Source organism: Trematomus bernacchii, unplaced genomic scaffold (genome assembly GCF_902827165.1).
Source record: "Trematomus bernacchii unplaced genomic scaffold, fTreBer1.1, whole genome shotgun sequence".
NCBI lineage: Eukaryota > Metazoa > Chordata > Actinopteri > Perciformes > Nototheniidae > Trematomus > Trematomus bernacchii.
Window position 1 is genome coordinate 13,325,695 of NW_022987593.1, and position 19,474 is coordinate 13,345,168.

The 19,474-nt window shown below is 40.2% G+C and overlaps 1 protein-coding gene across 1 annotated transcript; it reads right to left on the reverse strand.

The window, feature by feature from the left end:
* Positions 1 to 902: 902 nt before the first annotated feature.
* Positions 903 to 18,624, reverse strand: gtpbp2b (GTP binding protein 2b). Its single transcript, XM_034129592.1, has 12 exons — positions 18,305 to 18,624; positions 17,008 to 17,034; positions 14,515 to 14,699; positions 13,653 to 13,764; positions 12,286 to 12,483; positions 10,660 to 10,834; positions 8,758 to 8,977; positions 6,554 to 6,689; positions 6,265 to 6,323; positions 5,709 to 5,880; positions 4,574 to 4,738; positions 903 to 2,053 (listed from the first exon to the last, which is right to left on the reverse strand). Exons 1-12 carry the CDS (start codon positions 18,491 to 18,493, stop codon positions 1,859 to 1,861), a joined length of 1,833 nt encoding a protein of 610 aa, XP_033985483.1. The 5' UTR covers positions 18,494 to 18,624; the 3' UTR covers positions 903 to 1,858.
* Between the last annotated feature and the right edge of the window lie 850 nt (positions 18,625 to 19,474).

Consider the following 19,474-nt stretch of genomic DNA (forward strand, 5'->3'; position numbering starts at 1 on the left):
TGGAGCACTGCAGGAGTCATTTTGATTTAACTTGTGCACACAAAATAGTCATTTATGCTCTCAGATTAAAAATGTTCACTTAAAGTATCATAGCAGAATCCAAGTGTCATCATGAAATGCAGAGAGGTGAAGAGCTACGGCGAAAAGTCAACTGCTTACTTAAGAGATGTATTTGTCGGCATTGTGTTGTCTTTTGCAGCAGCTTGTACTTGTGCAGAGCAGCTTTAAAAATCAAAATGGACGGTGTAACGCAGCTAATGTTAAAAAGATCCTCCATTTAGAACTCTGAATCTCTGTTTCTAGAACAGTTACAATTAATTTATTATTGTCTTGGGCTCAAATTCATGCGTGAAAATGTCACCAAGACATGGGGACTTTATTTAAACATCACGTGTTATCTGCTCAAATATATTTAGGGTTTTAGGGTAAAATCGGAACTATACCTACTTGTCTCTCCAAGCAAAACTCTTAGGCTGGAGCCACACGAGGACGATAACGCAAACGGACCGAAATCGATATAAAAAAAGTATTCCGTCCACACGCAATAGGCACCAGAAACGTGTCCGTTCACACGAGACCGCTCGAAAGCGCTGGAGACGCTGTAGTACATATGCCGGGCCTGTAAGTGGCGCTGTACTCCTGCCACAAAAGCAGCGAAGAAGACTTCCCGCGCATGGTTGCCATGGTTGCCCTTCTGTTTATTCTTCTGTGGACGCTCTGGCTCTTTTTCTCCCTCCCCGAGGCAAGCGTTTGCTCCTGCTGTAAATCTCTCCGGTAGTCCACCAGCAGATGAAAAACACCCATATGTACTACAGCGTCTCCAGCGTGAACGGACACGTTTCTGGTGCCTGTTGCGTGTGGACGGGAGACTTTTTTGATATCGATTTCGGTCCGTTTGCGTTATCGTCCTCGTGTGGCTCCAGCCTCAGTGAAGTCACTGTCAGAACAGTCAAGTCCTGAGACAATTAGTTGAGGATCTAACCGTAAATCAGTCTCTGGTTTAAGATGTGCTGCTTTTCTCCATTTTAGATGATTTTAAACTGAATATTTGGGCGTTTTATTTTTTTTAAAACAAGATTTTTCTTTACTATTTCTGAAGTTCTTTGGCCTAATGAATGTATTGATGACGTTAGAAAGTATTTAGAAGATTAATGAAATTTAAGGCAAAGTAAATAACAGTAGCTTCAAACACCTCAGTATTAAAATCCACCTTTAAGTGCATTTCATATTCCTACATTAACTTGGTGCTGGTCATAATATCCACACAAACTGTCAGAAAATGACCCCTGACCCCACCTCGCTCTGCGGATTACGGTGTTTTGCAGTTGATGGGCTGGAACATGCAAAGCCATCATTATGATCTTAAATGTTTGATGGGACGACACCTCAGAAAAAAGAATCCAACTCCGAATGGAAATAATCCCCCTCTTCAGATTTCAAATAAAGTCTTAGGGTACATTTCTGAGTTCAGCACAGATCCAGAGTCACATCTTTTTCTTCATTCCTCCTCAAACACCCCCTCCCAAAATAAATAATCCTTCAGTCTTCTCATGACAGCCGCACGAGAAAAAGAGCGTCCTAAATCAAAACCGTGGCACAACATCAGATTAAGCGTCCGGGCTTAAACCCACTGAGGTCAGGCAGCTTTAACTCAAGACACGAGCGTCTGCTGTGAGGAAGAAGAAGAAGATGATGATGATGATGATGATGATGATGGCTGACTCTTTGACCGAAGTGTAGATCCAGGAGGGGGGGGTTAATACGGCGACATATGGCGGGGGGAGTGAAGCCGCTCAGCTTCAATGACGTCTGAGCGGTCAGAGTTCTCACGTAGCTCAACATCTGTCAGATCGGGGGTTTAATGCTCCTGCTGGTTCTGGTCGTGGTTCTGGTTCTGGTCGTGGTTCTGGGAAGGGGGCAGCAGGCGGGTCACGTGACCGATGCCCTTGGTGACCCCCTCCCTGAAGAGGAGTTTAGCGCCCAGTCGCAGGTACTCGGGATGTTTGATGAAGCAGAAACGAACCACGGCTCTCTCTCCGGTGCGCAGCTCGTCCTGCAGAGAGAGAGAGAGAGAGAGAGAGAGAGAGAGAGAGAGAGAGAGAGAGAGAGAGAGAGAGAGAGAGAGAGAGAGAGAGAGAGAGAGAGAGAGAGAGAGAGCGGAGCGCGCTATAGATAGCATAGAGAGAGAGAGAAGAGAGATCTCTCTAATCCTCTCTCTCGCCTCTCCTCATCTTATCTCTCTCTCTCTCTCTCCTTCTCTCTCTCTCTCTCTACCTTCTCTCTATCTCTCTCTCTCTCTCTCCCTCTCTCTCTCTCTCTCTCCTTCGCTCTCTGCTCTCTCTCTCTCTTCTCCTCTCTCTCTCTCTCTCTCTCTCTCGCTCCTTCTCTCTCCCCTTCTCTATCCCTACTTTCCCTCCCCCCTCCAGAGATGGCAAAAGTACACACATCCTTTACTTCTCAAGTAGAAGTACAGATACTCGTGTTTAAAAATACTCTGGTAAAAGTAGAAGTACTGACTAAACTTCTTTCCTCAAGTAAAAGTAAAGAAGTATGGGCTTTGAAATGTCCTTAAAGGTCCCATGTCATGGCCATTTCTACTGATCATAATTCCATTGTTGAGGTCTACTAGAATAGATTTACATTGTGCAATGTTCCAAACTCACATTGGTTTCACATACAGCATCTCTGTATAGTATGTGTATTCACTCTCTGTCCTAAACGCCTTGTTGGAGCTCCTGCCCCCCCCCTCCCTGTGAGCCCACTGTGCTCTGATTGGTCAGCTCGCCCACTCTGTTCTGATGAGTCCACCACCGTTACAGCTGAACATCAGTGATTATGTGTTACAATGGCGTTTGTTAGCAACCAGAAAATGACACCAGTAATGACAAACAGATGAGAATGCATCTGTGAAACACTCACAACCTGAGCTCCGAGTGTGTGTGTGTGTGTACGGAGCTCCGCGCAGCACTGCGGCTGAGAAAAGATAAGGCTGAGTGAGTGTGTGTGTGTGTGTGTGGAGCTCCGCGGATTGGTCCATTTGGACTTCGTTACGTCAATAGGCCCCGGAAGGAAAAAATGGAAAAGAGAAATGGAAAAAGAGAAATGTCCAACGAGGCGTTCTGGGGCAGCACAGACAGGTATTTTCTGTGTTAGAGTTTTACTCTACAGGGTGTACTTTGAGGGTTTGTGACTCTGCAGACCGTTTACATGCAGAAAAACCTTCATAACACACAAGGGGACGGGTAATAACCGGAAAAGCATATGATGGGACCTTTAAGTAAAAAGTATCCATAACTCCCAGCTGTTTTAAAGAGTACCTGACCTCCCTTTATATTAATAGAACAATAATGTCATTGTTAGCTAATGAATGTTTCCATGCTGAACAACGGCAACATGACAACGTTTTCATTGGTCCCTCTTCTTTAGAGAAGACCAGGAAATGATGGATACACGGATCGTGTTCAAATCAATAGGCACGCAATGACTCTAAATAATAATGATCAGGCCACCAAACACACATTCAAACTAAAGGAACCAGCCTGTTTGGAAAATGTAAGAAGTAGAAAGTAAAAAGTCGTCAGAAAAATAAGTAGTGGAGTAAAGTACTGATACCAGACAAATGTACTTAAGTACAGTAACAAAGTATTTGTACTCCACTACTTCCCCCCTCTGTAAAGCAGACACTAGAGGGAGATCACATGGTCTGTGTCGGGTCGGTAAAACTCAATTTCACTAAGGAGATTGTAATCACATTAAGAGCTGGTCATATAGTATATATATAGGCTTTTATTGAATTGAAAAAACTAAAATAAATTATCTCTGATTATATTGATGCTTATCCAATAAAGAGTGACGCAAGTATGAGTCCTAAATCACGGATAATGAGTTTGTTGATAGTTAAATGCTAAAATGCTATAACTGCACCACTCTATATATCACATACATTTTGGTCCAAAAAATGCCCATAAAAAAGTTCCCTAACCATACTAGCCTTATAATTACATTTGAACAATTAGGCTAAGATAAAGTCAATAGTTGTGGGTATTGACTTTTTTTTTTAAGTCAAAGATCTTTGAGGCCGGGCTTCTGACATGCAATCGTCTGCATCTAAACAATAGAAATTACAAATAAACTTTGCAGTCAACCATACAGTTTAACACACCTTCAATAGTGTTTTATTGTTTATCTTCACAGTCTATTGTATATTTTCTACTTTTTAATGCTGTTTTAATTATATTTTGAGAAGTTCAAATTCTAGTATTGCTTATTTCTACTCTTTAATTTTCTACTTGTGCAATGCCTAGTTTTTGATACTGCTGCAACGTAAAAATATTCCCAATTTGGGATCAATAAAGTACCTCTTATGTTATCTTATCTTACCTATTTCAGCCACATATGTAGACCTATTTCCTGACATCTCTTTTGTGATGAAACATTACAAAAATTGTCTTTCAGGCCAAAATGTATTGATCCAAAATGTAATATGCTGGATCAATATTTGCTTGGATGCCGCATTTGTCCCCTGGGCCCTTTACTTTGACACATGGTCTCTATATATGACCTCCAGACCGACCTTCCCATGAAGGCACTCCACTGTGGCCGTCTGCCGGACGTTGCCCACGTGCACGGTGACCTGCGACCCCCGGCGAAACGTCTTAGCGTGGAAGAGCAGGACGATGGCGGCTTCAAACTGACAGCAGATGGTCGGGTTCATCTTGGGACTGACCATCACCATGCCCTGCAACAGCCAATCACACGTCAGTGTCACAACACACTGTCAGGGCTGCACCCAATACTGAGAGAGCTCCATTCATAACCAAGACATTTGAATATAAATCAACATATTTATGCAGCGCAGATTCTTTTATTTTTGCATGTCTATTCATTATGTTTAAATTCAGATAAAGATACGTTCTCACTAGTACTGTTAGATGTGTACATTGTTTTTTCTGGGTGATAACAAAGTGACAAGTTTAAATGAAAGGTTTTATTTCTTTAATATATTTATATTTTGCTGCAAGAACAAAACTGAAGGTCTTAGATCAGTCAGTAGCAGAGCTGTGAAGTCATTACACACACAAATAACCCCAGAAAGCTGAAATAAATACACAAGTGATGTTACTCAGCTACGCTCTGATGTGCAATATTTGCCGTGTCAAAGAGCATATAGTATGTGAGATGGAAACGCTACCGTGTAAACATTGTAATGCTAATTTTAGGAGAGCATGCTAACGTAATGAATCCGCGCCTAATCAGTTCACATTCACTTTCAAAACATTTTTAGTTAAGGCAACACAGAGCCCAGAAAATTCTTTACACAACAAGTCTAGAGTGAAACATTTTTTCGGACTCAAATGTTTCTTGGACTCGTTTTAAACTGGGCTCTTACGTCCTAAAGTGTCATCTGGCTAAAAGACGTTGATCCGGACAAAAACAACACAATCTGTGGTCTCTATTTTACAAGATAAAATCATACTTCGGTCACGTGACCTCTGACCTTGCTTTGAAGACAAGCCATTCATTCTTTAAAACAACTGAATTTGCATTAAATTAATTCAAAGAAATAAATGTTTGTAGCATTAAAAGTTTCTTGGACTTTGATTGGTGGTGATCAGGAAGAAGAAACCAAATCTGTGCTCTCTGTTTCAAAACATAAAACCACGCAGATACTGTAAAGTCTTACGGTCCTGTGACCTCTGACCTCTGACCTTGCGCAGCAGCGAGCGGTCGAAGCTCCCCAGAGCCAGCGTGGCGGCCTGCCCGGCTCTCAGCACCCTGCAGGCGGAGCGGTTCCTCTGGATGCTGCCCACCTTCAGGCGCAGGAAGCGGCCCTCGTCTGTCGGACCGACCACCAGCCGCTCGCCCTCCCTGCACACACCGCTGAACACACACATCAGGGTTATTACTGAAACACACACATCAGGGTTATTACTGATATACACTCTGTTACAGTACATTGCAGAAAACTATTCTCTTGTACACGTTTTTTTAAAAGAGACAGATTATTAGTTTATGGCATGTCCACACACATCAGGGTTATTACACTTGATATACTGTACACTCAGTACTGTTACACCGCAGAGAAATACTCTGTCTGTTCCAGAGGTGCAGGCAAGTTTTTAAAAGAGACATTAGTTCATGGCGTGTTTATCTGCACAGTCCACACACACAGCAACCATACACAACCGGTTTATTTTAATCCTTAAAAAACGTAACTTTACGGAGCAATTTTTAAACCTCATATGATCTGTGTTTTGTTCTTACCTGTACAGAGTTCCTCCCACTACTGTCCCAACATCAGGAACAGAGTAGATCTCATCCACCTGCAAACAAACACACGCACACACACACGGTCACACACTCACGTTTTATATTCAAGGACTTTTCCAAAGAACCCCGGATTCAGTAGGAACCTCAAAAGGCTGTTTATGGGGTAATGAGGTGTGCCCTAGTGTGTGTGTGTGTGTGTGTGTGTGTGTGTGTGTGTGTGTGTGTGTGTGTGTGTGTGTTTGTGTGTGTGTGTGTGTGTGTGTGTGTGTGTGTGTGTGTGTACCTGGAACTCAGTGAGCTGCTGCATCAGCTCCTCCTGCTCCTTGCTGTTGCTCAGTGGAGGGAGGATGTTCAGGAAAACCTTCAGCAGCTCCAGACTCTCTCCAGACACACTGGACAGGGTGAAGATGGGCGTGATGCTGCACACACACACACACACACACACACACACACACACACACACACACACACACACACACACACACACACACACACACACACACACACACACACACACACACACACACACACACACACACACACACACACACACACACACACACACACACACACACAGTTCAGGATACTCCCACACTCAACAACATAAACACAGGAAGCTTGTACTGAACTATTGTTGACACTGAGCTCTGAAACCCTTCCTGATTGGTCGCCTGCTGTGCATTAAAGTTTCACATTGGGACCATTTACACAGTTTTCTAATAGTCTCTAATTAGCTTGTGTTTTTAAGGTCAAATCACTAGGATAATGTGGTCGTTCTCAGGTGGAAAGTAATGAATATCCTGTATGTGTGACCCAGTTGTTGTGATTTGATTCTGTGCGCTGGATACGGTCCGTGTTTCTTGATTGATACACGGCTTGAGACAGAATTATGACTACCTACTTTTTGTAGGTAGTCATAATTCTGTATAGAAATATATAGTATATAATGTAGTGTTGCAGCCAGAGATGAGGCGGACACCGCTCAATTTCATCTCAATATAACTGCCACGATCGGTGGTTTCACCAAATCGTATTATAGCACCAGTTTGTTCGATTTTTTTTTCGATCAAGTTAAAGATATTTTGGCCAATTTTCTCTGATTGCAGCACCGAGGTTGAAGTGAACCAAATTACCTCCTATACAAATCACTGAATCAATATGAAACCAGCACTAATGGGTCAACTTCAATCAATTATTTCAATTTAAATCAACCAATTAACCCTTACGACCCAGTATAAGGGTTCTTTTTGTTGTATTACTGTTGGGTTATTTACTCAAACCAAAATATGATATGCTTGTGTACTGTTGTGATCCACACCAGCCTTTTTCTTAAATAATACGTCACTAATTACGACCGATTGTTAATAAAATGTGTGTCCTTTATGGTTTCTAATGGTACATGCAGTTTAAATCTTTTGTTCACACGTTCATATTCTCAAAGAGCAGGTACACTTTGTGTCAAAACGATTCAGCAAGAAAATGGCTGACTACGTTTTATTAGTCATGACTGCACCTAGAAGACGTGTTATTCTGAATAATCACAAAAAGAAACTGGAGAAAAAAGATGTTTCTTGTTTAGTTAAAAAGGACAGGGAGGTGTTATATTGATTATGAACCTCAAACCATGCTAAACAATCTGAATAAAACAGAGCAGAGAACCAAACCAAACCGCTTTAGGTGTGAAAGCAATTTAGATTCACTGCTAGTGGTCAGGATCTGTTCAGTGTTTCCTGTTGTGTAGCTCGTACAGCATCCTCACCAACACGGGAACTAAATATGTGTTTCTTTCTGTCAGAAGTGAAAAATAAATGTCAGCATCGGCCTGATTCTGTGAATGAACACGAAGGCTACAACTTCCCTGCTGTGGTTCCGTTATGCGTGAGGAATACAGACACAATGCTGGTCCTGTACGACCTTGAACAGCATGTGACACACCTGCTGTCACTACATCACCATACCGACAGACAGCGACTGCATTTTTATTTATGTGAAAAAAATAGAAGCTGTTGTATTTGGAGTCTTAGAAGTGCTTGTACCCACTATGCCGATTTAGTGAATTATGCAGTACTAACTGCAGTATTTGCAATGCATGTACCCACCATTCAGACTGCAGTATTTGAAGTATTAATAGCAGTTTCAACAGTCTTTGTACCCACCTTGCAATCTAAGTGAACGGCTGAGGTAATAATATTAGTAGTGTTGTAACTTGCATGCAGATTGAGTGACTTAAGCAGCATTAGAGGCAGTATTAGTAGCAGTATAAGCAGTATTTGTACTCACCACTCATACGGGGTGAACTGCTGCAGTAGTAGTTGTATTAATAGTAGTATTAGTAGTACTTGTACTCACCACTCAGACTGAGTGAACTGCTGCAGTAGTAGTTGTATTAATAGTAGTATTAGTAGTACTTGTACTCACCACTCAGACTGAGTGAACTGCTGCAGTAGTAGTTGTATTAATAGTAGTATTAGTAGTGCTTGTACTCACCACTCAGACTGGGTGAACTGCTGCGCGGCGGTCACAGCATCATCAGCCCCAGACACCATCAGAGGGATCTTGTTGCAGCCCGGCTGCTTCAGGAGGCGCTCCAGCTGTCGCACCGTTCTCTCCACGGTGCCGCGGGAGCACAGGTCCACTTTACTGACCACGATGAAGATGGGAACTTTCAGCGCCATGGCGAGGCCCAGGTGCTCCCGGGTGGTGCCGGCTGGACGGAGGAGAGCGGGAACACTGTGAGCATGCTGACATCAGAATAAAGGACTTCATTACCCAGAGACCAGCTGGCAGCTACCAGGAGAGCATCTCACGCAAAAAGCGGTTTTATGTGTCTAGTTATTATTATTTTTTGTATTACTTATTGTTTATTTGTATGCTTGTATTCTATTTGAAATCAGCAACTCATAGTTTGTTATGAGAAGTCTTAATGCATCTAAAAATGCATTTAGGTTCTTCTCAATTATACACACAAGGGTTACAGGGTTTCTGCAAGGTTCAGTTTTGTTCATTTAAATGTAAGACTTTTAAGGTCTTTTTCATTCCTGTTTCAAGAACATATTGGCAAAGTGCAAAGTATGTTTGAATACCAATAGGAATTATATTAAATATTTAACATTATACCCCATTTCATCAGTACTTTCCAGCAGGATTTTCATGATATATCTAATGAATTGAATGCAGCCTGGAACACGTGGCATGAAATGGATTGTTTAACTAATTTTAAAATGTTTCCTGATTCCTCCTAAAATCTTAATTTATCTATTAATCTTTTATGATCTTTCTTTCCTTTCTTTGGCATATTTAATAATTGACTGAGTTCTAATAATAAACCCGCTCTTGCTCAGAATAATCTAATTTTAACACAGATCACTTCTGACCTCTAGTGGTGACTTTACTGTGTTTTTAATTTCTCCTCCAGCATGATGGATATATGGTATTGAATGTTGAGGGACAGTTTGGGATAAAAGCTGAAGGCACTTCTTACATATTGATAGTGAATATATTGAAAGTAATCACCAGTTCACCTTTGTGAGGTGTGTATGGAAGACAGGGGGAGATGTTTCTGTGCACATTGTATTAAGTTGATTATTTCATTTGTCATTACATTAAGATTTTTTAATGCATTTTTGTTCTCAGCAACTTATGTTTGGACAGCGCGTCAGACAAAGGAAACCAGGCCCGCCCTCGGCCTCTTAGTGGCGTTTGTTTGTTTCCTGAAGTCGCTGCAAAAATGTAAACTTTCGTATTATAGTGCAATACTAGTGTGCATGTAAACATAGTCAACGTCTACTCTATACTAACACACCATGGCAGAAGATGTCATATCTCCCACCCCGAGAGGTACCCAGGACGTCTTTAAAATCACACAGGTATGAATGTTGTGATTTCAAGTTTCAAGGCTTTTATTGTCATGTGTACATACTGTAGCTACAGTGTAGTTATGTCGATGGAAATCTTAGGTCACTTATGTATATATAATACCTTGCTTTATATCTTGTTATTGTTCATTTGTAAATTCAACATGTATATTTTCTACTTTCTTGTTTATTTCTAGTCTTTTAATTTGTATTGTACAATGCCATGTCTTTTATGCTGCTGCAACACAAACATGTCCCAAATTGGTATCAATAAAGTACTATCTTGTCTTATCTTATCCTCCAACAGTGCAACACAATAAAACAGATAAAATAGTGCAAGTAAATACAATTTTAAAAAGTTGAATAAAATATAAATTAATAAATAAATAAAATAAAATAGAAATAAATTGAAATAAATTGAAGAAAATTGAAAAAAATGTAATAATTTCTCTGCTTCCTGAGTGTAATGTGTGTGTGCAGCTCACTGTTGTGATTGTGTTTCTTCCTGTGTGTAAAGTGTGTGTGTGCGGCTCACCGATGCCGGTGTTGGCGCTCACCACCAGCATGGCGAAGTCGGGGCAGTAGCTGGTGAGGCCGAAGATGGTCGTCTTCAGATACTTGTGGTGCCCGGCCAGGTCGATGAAGGTGATCATCTTAGAGGAGCTCTCACAGATCTGCTCCGCTGTCCGAGACTCGCTGTAGTTCACAACCTGCAACACAACACAGGTCATCAGACGCTTTAAAATAACTCTCAAACATTGGAACAGCTTCCAGTGTCATAATCATATATTTATCAGATTGGAGATCCCCAGGTTTAATATTTAAAAAGTATGTATTAAACCTGGGGGCAATCCATGTGTAGCTTGACAAAGGAAGCATTCAGTGTATACAATTATATTAAACTGTATGTTTCATATTGATATTTTGTATTTGTTAAGGTTTAAGTTTGAACACTAAACACTTAACAATCTGTGTAAATTAAATGTATTTTACTTGATTTCATACAAATTGAACTAGGTTACTGTTTGAATCTTATGAAGAAAAAAACATGTTAGAAATGAAATCATTAATTTATGACTAAAGCTGCAAACTGCATCTTGATTTTGGTTTTTGTGTTTCCTGTTTGTAAACTTCCTTTTTGTCTTGTCTTGTTTCACTTCCTGTCGTTTTCCCGCCCTTAATGATTGTGTGATTCTTTCCACCTGTGTGTGTGATCACCTGTGTGTGTCTTGTAGATGTGATTGGTCTGTGTGTATATGCCTGTTTTTCCCAGTGATCTCCTTTAGTTTGTCACTTTGCCACTTTGCCTTTGTATTACCTTAGCTTAGTCTGTTACCTTAGCTTAGCCTGTTACCTTAGCTTAGCCTGTTACCTTAGCTTAGCCTGTTACCTTAGCTTAGCCTGTTACCTTAGCTTAGCCTGTTACCTTAGCTTAGCCTGTTACCTTAGCTTAGCATGTTACCTTAGCTTAGTCTGTTACCTTAGCTTAGCCTGTTACCTTAGCTTAGCCTGTTACCTTAGCTTAGCCTGTTACCTTAGCTTAGCCTGTTACCTTAGCTTAGCCTGTTACCTTAGCTTAGCCTGTTACCTTAGCTTAGCCTGTTACCTTAGTTGTGGGTTGACCCGTTTTTTGTACCAGCTTTTTTATGTTAATAAAGCTATTAAGAACTGCCTCCATTTTGCTCTGCGTGTGGGTCTACAGAACATATAGCTATAGATAGATATGTATATTCAAATTACAATACAACAATAGTAAACTTTATTGATCCCATGTCGAAATGTCACAATCTACCTGGCAGTGTGTAAAAAAGCATGTCCTTTACCAGCATCATCAATAAGTTGATTCACTTTAGCTATTTAAGTAACTTTGATGATCATGCTTTGGACCTTTTACTTAAGTGAAAACACAAAATGTGGATTTTATTGAAATGTATTGTGTCTGGTGTTTTTAGATATTCTGTACTTTGATATTAACCCTTAAACTGTCTCTGCCCGTGGTGTAAAGGATCCTGATTGTCCTTAAAAGTATAAGACCTTAGTTTTAGTCATTTTCTGGGGGCGAAACTCCCCCAGGTGGCGTTGTCAGCAACCAACCTCTTACACATAGCCACACCACCCCGCCCCCCCCCCCCCCCCCTCTCTCCATCAGTGTCTCTCTCACCTCTCCTTTGCTGTTGAAGCCGAGGATCTCGAAGCTGATGCTGGAGGTGCGTCCGGTCTGGATCTCGTGCAGATGTCTGAAGAGGTTGAGCCGCGCTCGTCCTCGCCCGTTGTCCAGCTCTCCCTGCGTCAGGACGCCCAGCAGCGTTGACTTCCCCGAGTCCACGTTCCCCAGAACCGCCACCCGCAGGTCCAGGAACTGCCCCAGTCCAAAACAACATGACGCAGGAGAGGGGTCACAGTCTACTCTCTACTACAAGCCTGTTTAAAAAGAAGGCCTGCTGCTGCCTGCAGGTGAGGTACATTTCAGGCGAGGTTAGGGATGGGTGACATGGAGAGAATCAAATATCACACTGACACTAATCTATACACACAACATCTACTGCAAGTCTGTCCGTCCTGGGAGAGGGAGCCTCCTCTGTTGCCTCTCCAAGTTTTATACCATTTTCCCCATTAAGCGTGAGGATTCTTGGTGAGTTTTTCCTCGTTTGCTGCAAGGGTCTAAGTACACACTGTAAAGCACTCTATATATATAAATCAAATTTGATAGATGTATTGGTCATTAATATCAATATTGCAACAATCATAGGTTTGACTGGTGCTTTCCAAAAATAATTACACAATGAAATGTTGATTGAAAAATCATTAGTTATGTGGATATAATGACTAAGCGGTAAAAAGGCTAATATAGAAGCGCTAAAACTGTCTGTACTAATACAGCATTTAAAACCAGGTAAATTAAACGCTTATGCTATATTACGATATTAGAAATCTGAGATGATATCTAGTTTCATATCACAGTATTGACATGATATTGCTCCGCCCTAGGTGAGGTTTTTTCATGTTGTCGTCCTTTTGAATGTTTTAGGGCCTTTTCAAAACAGTGTTTAGACTGTTAAGTAAGACTCAGTGTGGACAATACAGCCGCATCATCACACTTTTGAGGAGGTGGTACGGTTACAAATGTAATCTAGAGCAGGTTGTTAGTGGCATAAACGTCATCCAACCTTGACCTGACAAAATGATAAGCAGAATTTAGGCTAAACAGCTCCAGTTACCAGGTGTACTTGCATGAAGTAGGTGATTGCAATAATTATTTGCGATCACCTCGCAAATAATTATTGCAATCTGAGAAATAATGTGATGTCTGACCTGAAATGGCTTCTTGATATTTGAGCAGATAGGAGCTTCTTCTGGCGTTTTTATTTTGTGTACGTTCTTGCTTTGACCCATACACATCCAACCAATGAGAGGAGAGAACGTTCTCACCTGGCTTTCAGTTCAACTCATCCCAATTTATCCCAAGTAAACGCTCTAAAGGTTTAAAAGCCTTTTTAAGCTCATACAAAACCTGGAGGACGGACTCACCTGCTGATCATCGGGAACTTTTCGGACCAGGACTTCTGCGATTTTACGAGTATTTCTGTCCAAGTCGTAGTCCACCTCTCTCTCTCGGAGGAGAGTAATGTCCGCACCGACTCTGATGAGACCCAGAAAGAAAACCAGATCAGACCTCTTACAAAACGCTTGACACCATCGTCCACCATTTTCCAAAGTAGATTATCAGTTTCAAGAATATTTTATTACTTAGCTGTTTGAATTTATTTTAGTGCACAAATGAAAAACGGATGTGAAACCTGCAGGAGGTAAATCACAGTAAACAAATCAGTGGCCTACTGATAGGAAGGAAATAAATCCCGCCTAAGAAATTCAAAGCTATCTGTATCAATACAACAAAAATGAAATGCACATAAAAGGTGAGTTTGATAGAAAAGTGATATTCTATTTCCCACATTACCATCATGGTAACCAAATTACTCCATCTTACCAAATAATACTTGTTAATTGTCTGATTACCAGCCAAAAGTGCATTTTTTTTAACACACACTTCCCAAAAACTGGCACTCTAAGGGTCGTAGATTAAGCTAAGGATCACATCTCAAGAAATCTTCGAGAGCAGGTGCAGTTCATCAGACTGAAACGAGAAATTTACGACAATTTTGTCTATTGTACTACTGAGGAGAGTTTGGTGAATTTAACTGGACGCACTAACAGACCGCACAAGAAAAAAAGTAAGAAAAACTTTAGGATGAAAACCACAAATGTTCCTTTTTGAGACCTTATGCTTTTCTTATTTATACTGTTCTCAAAAACCTTTTAAACTTGTATATTTTAGAGATACCTTTCCACCCAGAGGTGCTGATACAGACTCTGAAATCATGTGACCTACTTCTCTGCCATCCTCTTGAGGGTCTTCAGCGAGGCCCTCATGTCGGCCTCGCTCAGGCCCACCAGCAGCCCGTTGTCCTCCACTCCGATCTGATACACCGCCTCGCCGCGGCCCTCCTGCAGACGCCACTTCAGCTGCGTGGCCAGGTGCTCGAACCGGTACTGGGTGGGGTTCACCAGCTTCAACTACACAGAGATGGCAAAAGTACACACATCCTTTACTCAAGTAGAAGTACAGATACTCGTGTTTAAAAATACTCTGGTAGAAGTACTGACTAAACTTCTTTACTCAAGTTAAAGTAAAGAAGTATGGGCTTTGAAATGTACTTAAGTAAAAAGTACCCATAACTAGCAGCTGTTTTAAAGAGTACCTGACCTCCCTTTATATTAATAGAACAATAATGTCATTGTTAGCTAATGAATGTTTCCATGCTGAACAACGGCAACATGACAACGTTTTCATTGGTCCCTCTTCTTTAGAGAAGACCAGGAAATGATGGATACACGGATCGTGTTCAAATCAATAGGCACGTAATGACTCTAAATAATAATGATCACGCCACCAAACACACATTCAAACTAAAGTAAATATCCACAGAGCCCGACTCCAAACTTAACTTCTAACCACTTTTTATATTTTAATCTTAATGTAAGATAACAGTACCTTTTGGAGCTTCCCTGTAAGTAAGAGCCTGACTGATAAAACAAGTGGGGCTGCAACAGAAATGTATTAATAGATTTGTCTATAAAACATCAGAAATATGTTTGTATGAATGACAGTGACATCTACACATTTCCTGTGAGTTTGATCACCTCATTTATTTTTACCCTGTAAAATCACAATTTTTTATGACCAAATTAAAACCCTTTTTTTTGTATTCTGTGTTAAACCTAAAAAAAATAAGTACCAGATTTAATCCCTGAAATATTGACGTGGGCCTCAAATATCCACTTAACACTATAACATACAAATATTACAAATCTATCGAGCATAAAATATGTTATTTAAAAAAAGGCATATATATGTTGTGTGTATATATAAATGCAACTGCAATACATAGTATAATAACTATTATTATTATTTCATATGATTATTATCATAACATATCAAGTACTTTAGTGTTTAATGGAACCACAATCATAGTGAGATTTGCTGGTTTTAAGATTGAAGGTAATGTGAAGTCTGTCCTGAGGGTGACACTAAAGGAAAAGTCATATGATCAATAACATTTTTAATATATTGAGATCTTGGTCCAGACAAACGTGTGCAGCAGCTGAAGATGTTTTCATACAGCTGTAGCAGAATAAAACTTTTAAGACTCTGTAACTGCGTTATGTTGATCATGTTTTCCTCCTAACTTCAGCACAGTGCAGTCGTGTTAAGATAAGAGAGACCGTAAACAGAGGGCCGAGGTACAAAGTCTGTTGTGGTTTTTATGGAACATTTTTATGACAAGAAACAAGAGTCATAGCTTAACGAGCTTAAACCAAATTAAAGTGGTAACGGTCAAATATAATGGAATATAAATAAAGGAAAAATGGTTTAAAGTTAAATTCAGTCAGTGTTTCCTGCATGTTTTAATAACACATATAATTAGATGTAATACCTGTGTTGTGCTCATACTGTACTGTATGAAAGACATTGAAAAGCCAGTATGGATTTTAAGAAGTGTTTGTTTATTGACATTTATTATATCCCATTTCTGTCGGTAACTCCCAGAAGAGCTGCTACTAATTATTATTTTCATTCCTGCTTATTATTGTTGTTTTGTCTAAAAAAGGTCAGATATCGGGTGTTCCTCAATGTCAAGGAAGGCTGCTCCAGAGCCACTATTTCAAGAATGCTACATGTACGTCATCGAGTCCCGCCGAAGGACTGTTCCAATGTCCAGGCTCCTTGGAATTCTACCGAGCCCGGCTTCCTTCGGAGCGAGAAATTTCGAGGCTGCACATGTGTATCCTCCGCGGTCTTAAAATCCCCACAATGCTTTGCGCACGGACCAATTTCCAAATCTTTGGTGGAAATCGCGCTCCATTTAAGGCGGGGCCTCGCATATGACGCACACCTGCACACCTGTTAGCCTGTTCCACCATACTTCGTTTTCCGAGGCTAGGAAGGATTCTTGCCTCGCTTCTGAAGGAAGTGACTCGGAAGACATGTCCTACCAAGGAAGCGTCCTCGACATTGAGAAACACCCATCGTCAAAAATGCTTGTTAGATTTCCCCTACAGCTCAAGGTGACACTGTTAAATGTCTTGTTTTTGTAATAACAATATCTACAAATATTCATTTTACACATCCTGTTTCAAAGGCCCATCGTCATAGTCAGCCCACTAAAACCATCACCCCAAATCTGTCCCGACAAATCATCTCTTTCAGCATTCAGAGAGGAATTACAGAAGTAGATATACATTCAGCGTGTTCTCCAATTCATAGTTGAAGTGGAAAGCCTGCAATAGACTAAATCAGAGCAGTAAATAAAGAGTTAGTTACCTTGTACTCAATGTTTCCTTCTTCAGCCTGGAAATAGTGGGGAGAAAGAAGACGTATGAGGACTACAGACAAATGTGTAAAGGACTCAACTTAAAATGTAAACATGAAAACGGCAAAAAAGTACCAATATTTCTGCAATCAATAATCATGATCCAGTAATTTAGTATATATGATTCTGAAATGGGACATTACACACAATAAGTACTTTTACTATTGGTACTTTTAGTATATTCTGATGCTGCTAATATTTTGGTACTTTTACTTTTGATGCCAGTAGTTTTACATAAAGCTAGATTTTGAATGCACTTTTACTCAAGTAAAGCATCTGAATACTTCTTACACTTCTGTGCATCAGTAGTTAGCTTGAAACTATTCAGACGGTTAAGGTATTGTGCAATAAACATGCAATGTGCAATGCAAACACTTATTTGCTATTTTACTGGTGCTATAATTACTTTATGTAAAAAAATACATATTTTCACAATTGTCCCGAACCTTTTTTTTTAAAAGTCGCAATACTTTAATATGCAATGTGTCACTTGGTTGTACTTAACTTGATGCTACTAGCCATGGTTGTGTACTTATTTGTCTTTATTTTATTACGTATTTGTGTTTTTCCTTATCGCATGCCTTTTTTCTACCTGCTATGCCACTTTTGCTATAACACCGTACATGTCCCCGCTGTGGGACTAATAAAGGAATTCTGATTCTGGTTCCTTGAGTAAAAGTAGAAGTACCAGAGTGTAGGAATACTCTGTTACAAGTAAAAGTGTTGCATTCAAAATGTACTAAAGTAAAAGTACAAAAGTATTTACATCAAAATATACTTAAAGTACCAAAGGTTCTCATTGTGCAGATTGGTCCATTTCAGAATATTATATATGATTTGTTTTATAATGATTGATCAGTAAAGTGTTCTCAAAGCTGGTAAAGGTGCAGCTAGTTTGAATGACTTTGTATACTGCAGGGTAGCTTGTGAATTTACTCCAGGTGGAACTAAAGTCTGATCTAAGTGTTGATTATATTTCACATCATTAATCCAGATCTGCAAAGTAACTAAAGGTAGGATATTAGATAAAAATGTAGTGGAGTCGAAGTACAAAGTAGCATAAAATGGAAATACTCAAGTAAAGTACAAGTATATCAACATGTTACTTAAGAACAGTACTTGAGTAAATCTACTTAGTTACTTCCCACCTCTGTTTATCAGTAGTTAGCTTTAAACTAGCAGGGTTTACTGCAGCACTATTAGCTTTGTTGCTACTTTAGCAGGCTTGATGTCCCGGATGTTAGCTACCTCCGGTGGAAAATACGGTGGTGGTGTTCTGATGTTCCTGATGTTCTTTTTATTCCTTCTTTTCCTGCCTCGTTTGCCTCTTTTCGTTCTCGACTTTTTCGACGTTTTCTTCCCGGTATTCCCGGAGCCCTGTCCGTGTCTGGTGTGTCCGGGCGACACTGCACCATTCCCGGATAAATCCACCATCATGGAGCTCAGGATGCCACCGAGAGCAGTGTGAACTCACGGTGATAATATAACCTGTAGTAAGAATAATAAATCTCCTCTTTCTGTCATTGCATCTATGAAAACACACGGCCTGCCTGCGTGAAAAAGCTGCAGCGGAGGATGCTCTCTCCTCAGCATCACAACAAGACACCAGGAAGAGCCGATTTGAAGCCGATTTCTGTGAATGGACGTAGTGGCCAAACGGTGGTACTACAACTTCAGTGACGTCATTTTGACATTGAGAAAGTGCAGCATTGAAAGAGTAGTCTGTAAATCAGCATATAATTTTTGTTTTAACTGAATAAACTACCCAGCACGAACACTTTTACAGCCCTTATTCAAATTATTAGGGTCTAAAAGTTTTAAAATGCGCTAAAAGTTGAACCCAGAGTTATTTTATCTCCCTTCATTTGACTGAGCCGAGAGCAGGAGATCGGAGGCGGGGCTTAAGGGAAACTCCACTGCGCATGCTCTGTGGGCCCACTGATCCGGGTACTTTCTGAATCTACGGTCGCTTCCTTTTGGGCTTCATGCGCCACGGTGCCACTCTCATAGAAATGAACCGGTCACCACCTCCGACGCGTGTCCAGCTTCTTTACTTTTCCTCTTTATTTTTAAGCACTTTGAGCACCAGGAAAAGTGCTATATAAATAACATGTATTATTATTATTTATTCAAGAACATAATGGTAATCATATCTTGTTTTTCAATGTAAATACTGCTATATTCTGCTATATTTGACTATATTTGTAATACATGTTTTAATGTTATTATAGTTTTCTATCTGTGTTTTACATTTTTGTTTTACTTTTATGTATGCACCAAAACACCAAGTCAAATTCCTCGTATGTGTTAACCTACCTGGTAATCAACGTATATCTGATTCTGATGTGGTTTTCAGAGATGTAGTTTGTTCATGATTTGTGCTTTTTGGTGGTAATGTCAAATTATTTTACGTGTACA

Coding starts and splice junctions, on each gene's coding strand:
- gtpbp2b (XM_034129592.1), bottom strand. CDS start 18,493: ATGATGGTGGATTTATCCGGGAATGGTGCAGTGTCGCCCGGACACACC. Junction 14,700..17,007: donor AAGGAAACATTGAGTACAAG/GTAACTAACTCT, acceptor ATCTCTGTGTAG/TTGAAGCTGGTGAACCCCAC. Junction 5,881..6,264: donor GTGGGAGGAACTCTGTACAG/GTAAGAACAAAA, acceptor GTGTGTGTTCAG/CGGTGTGTGCAGGGAGGGCG.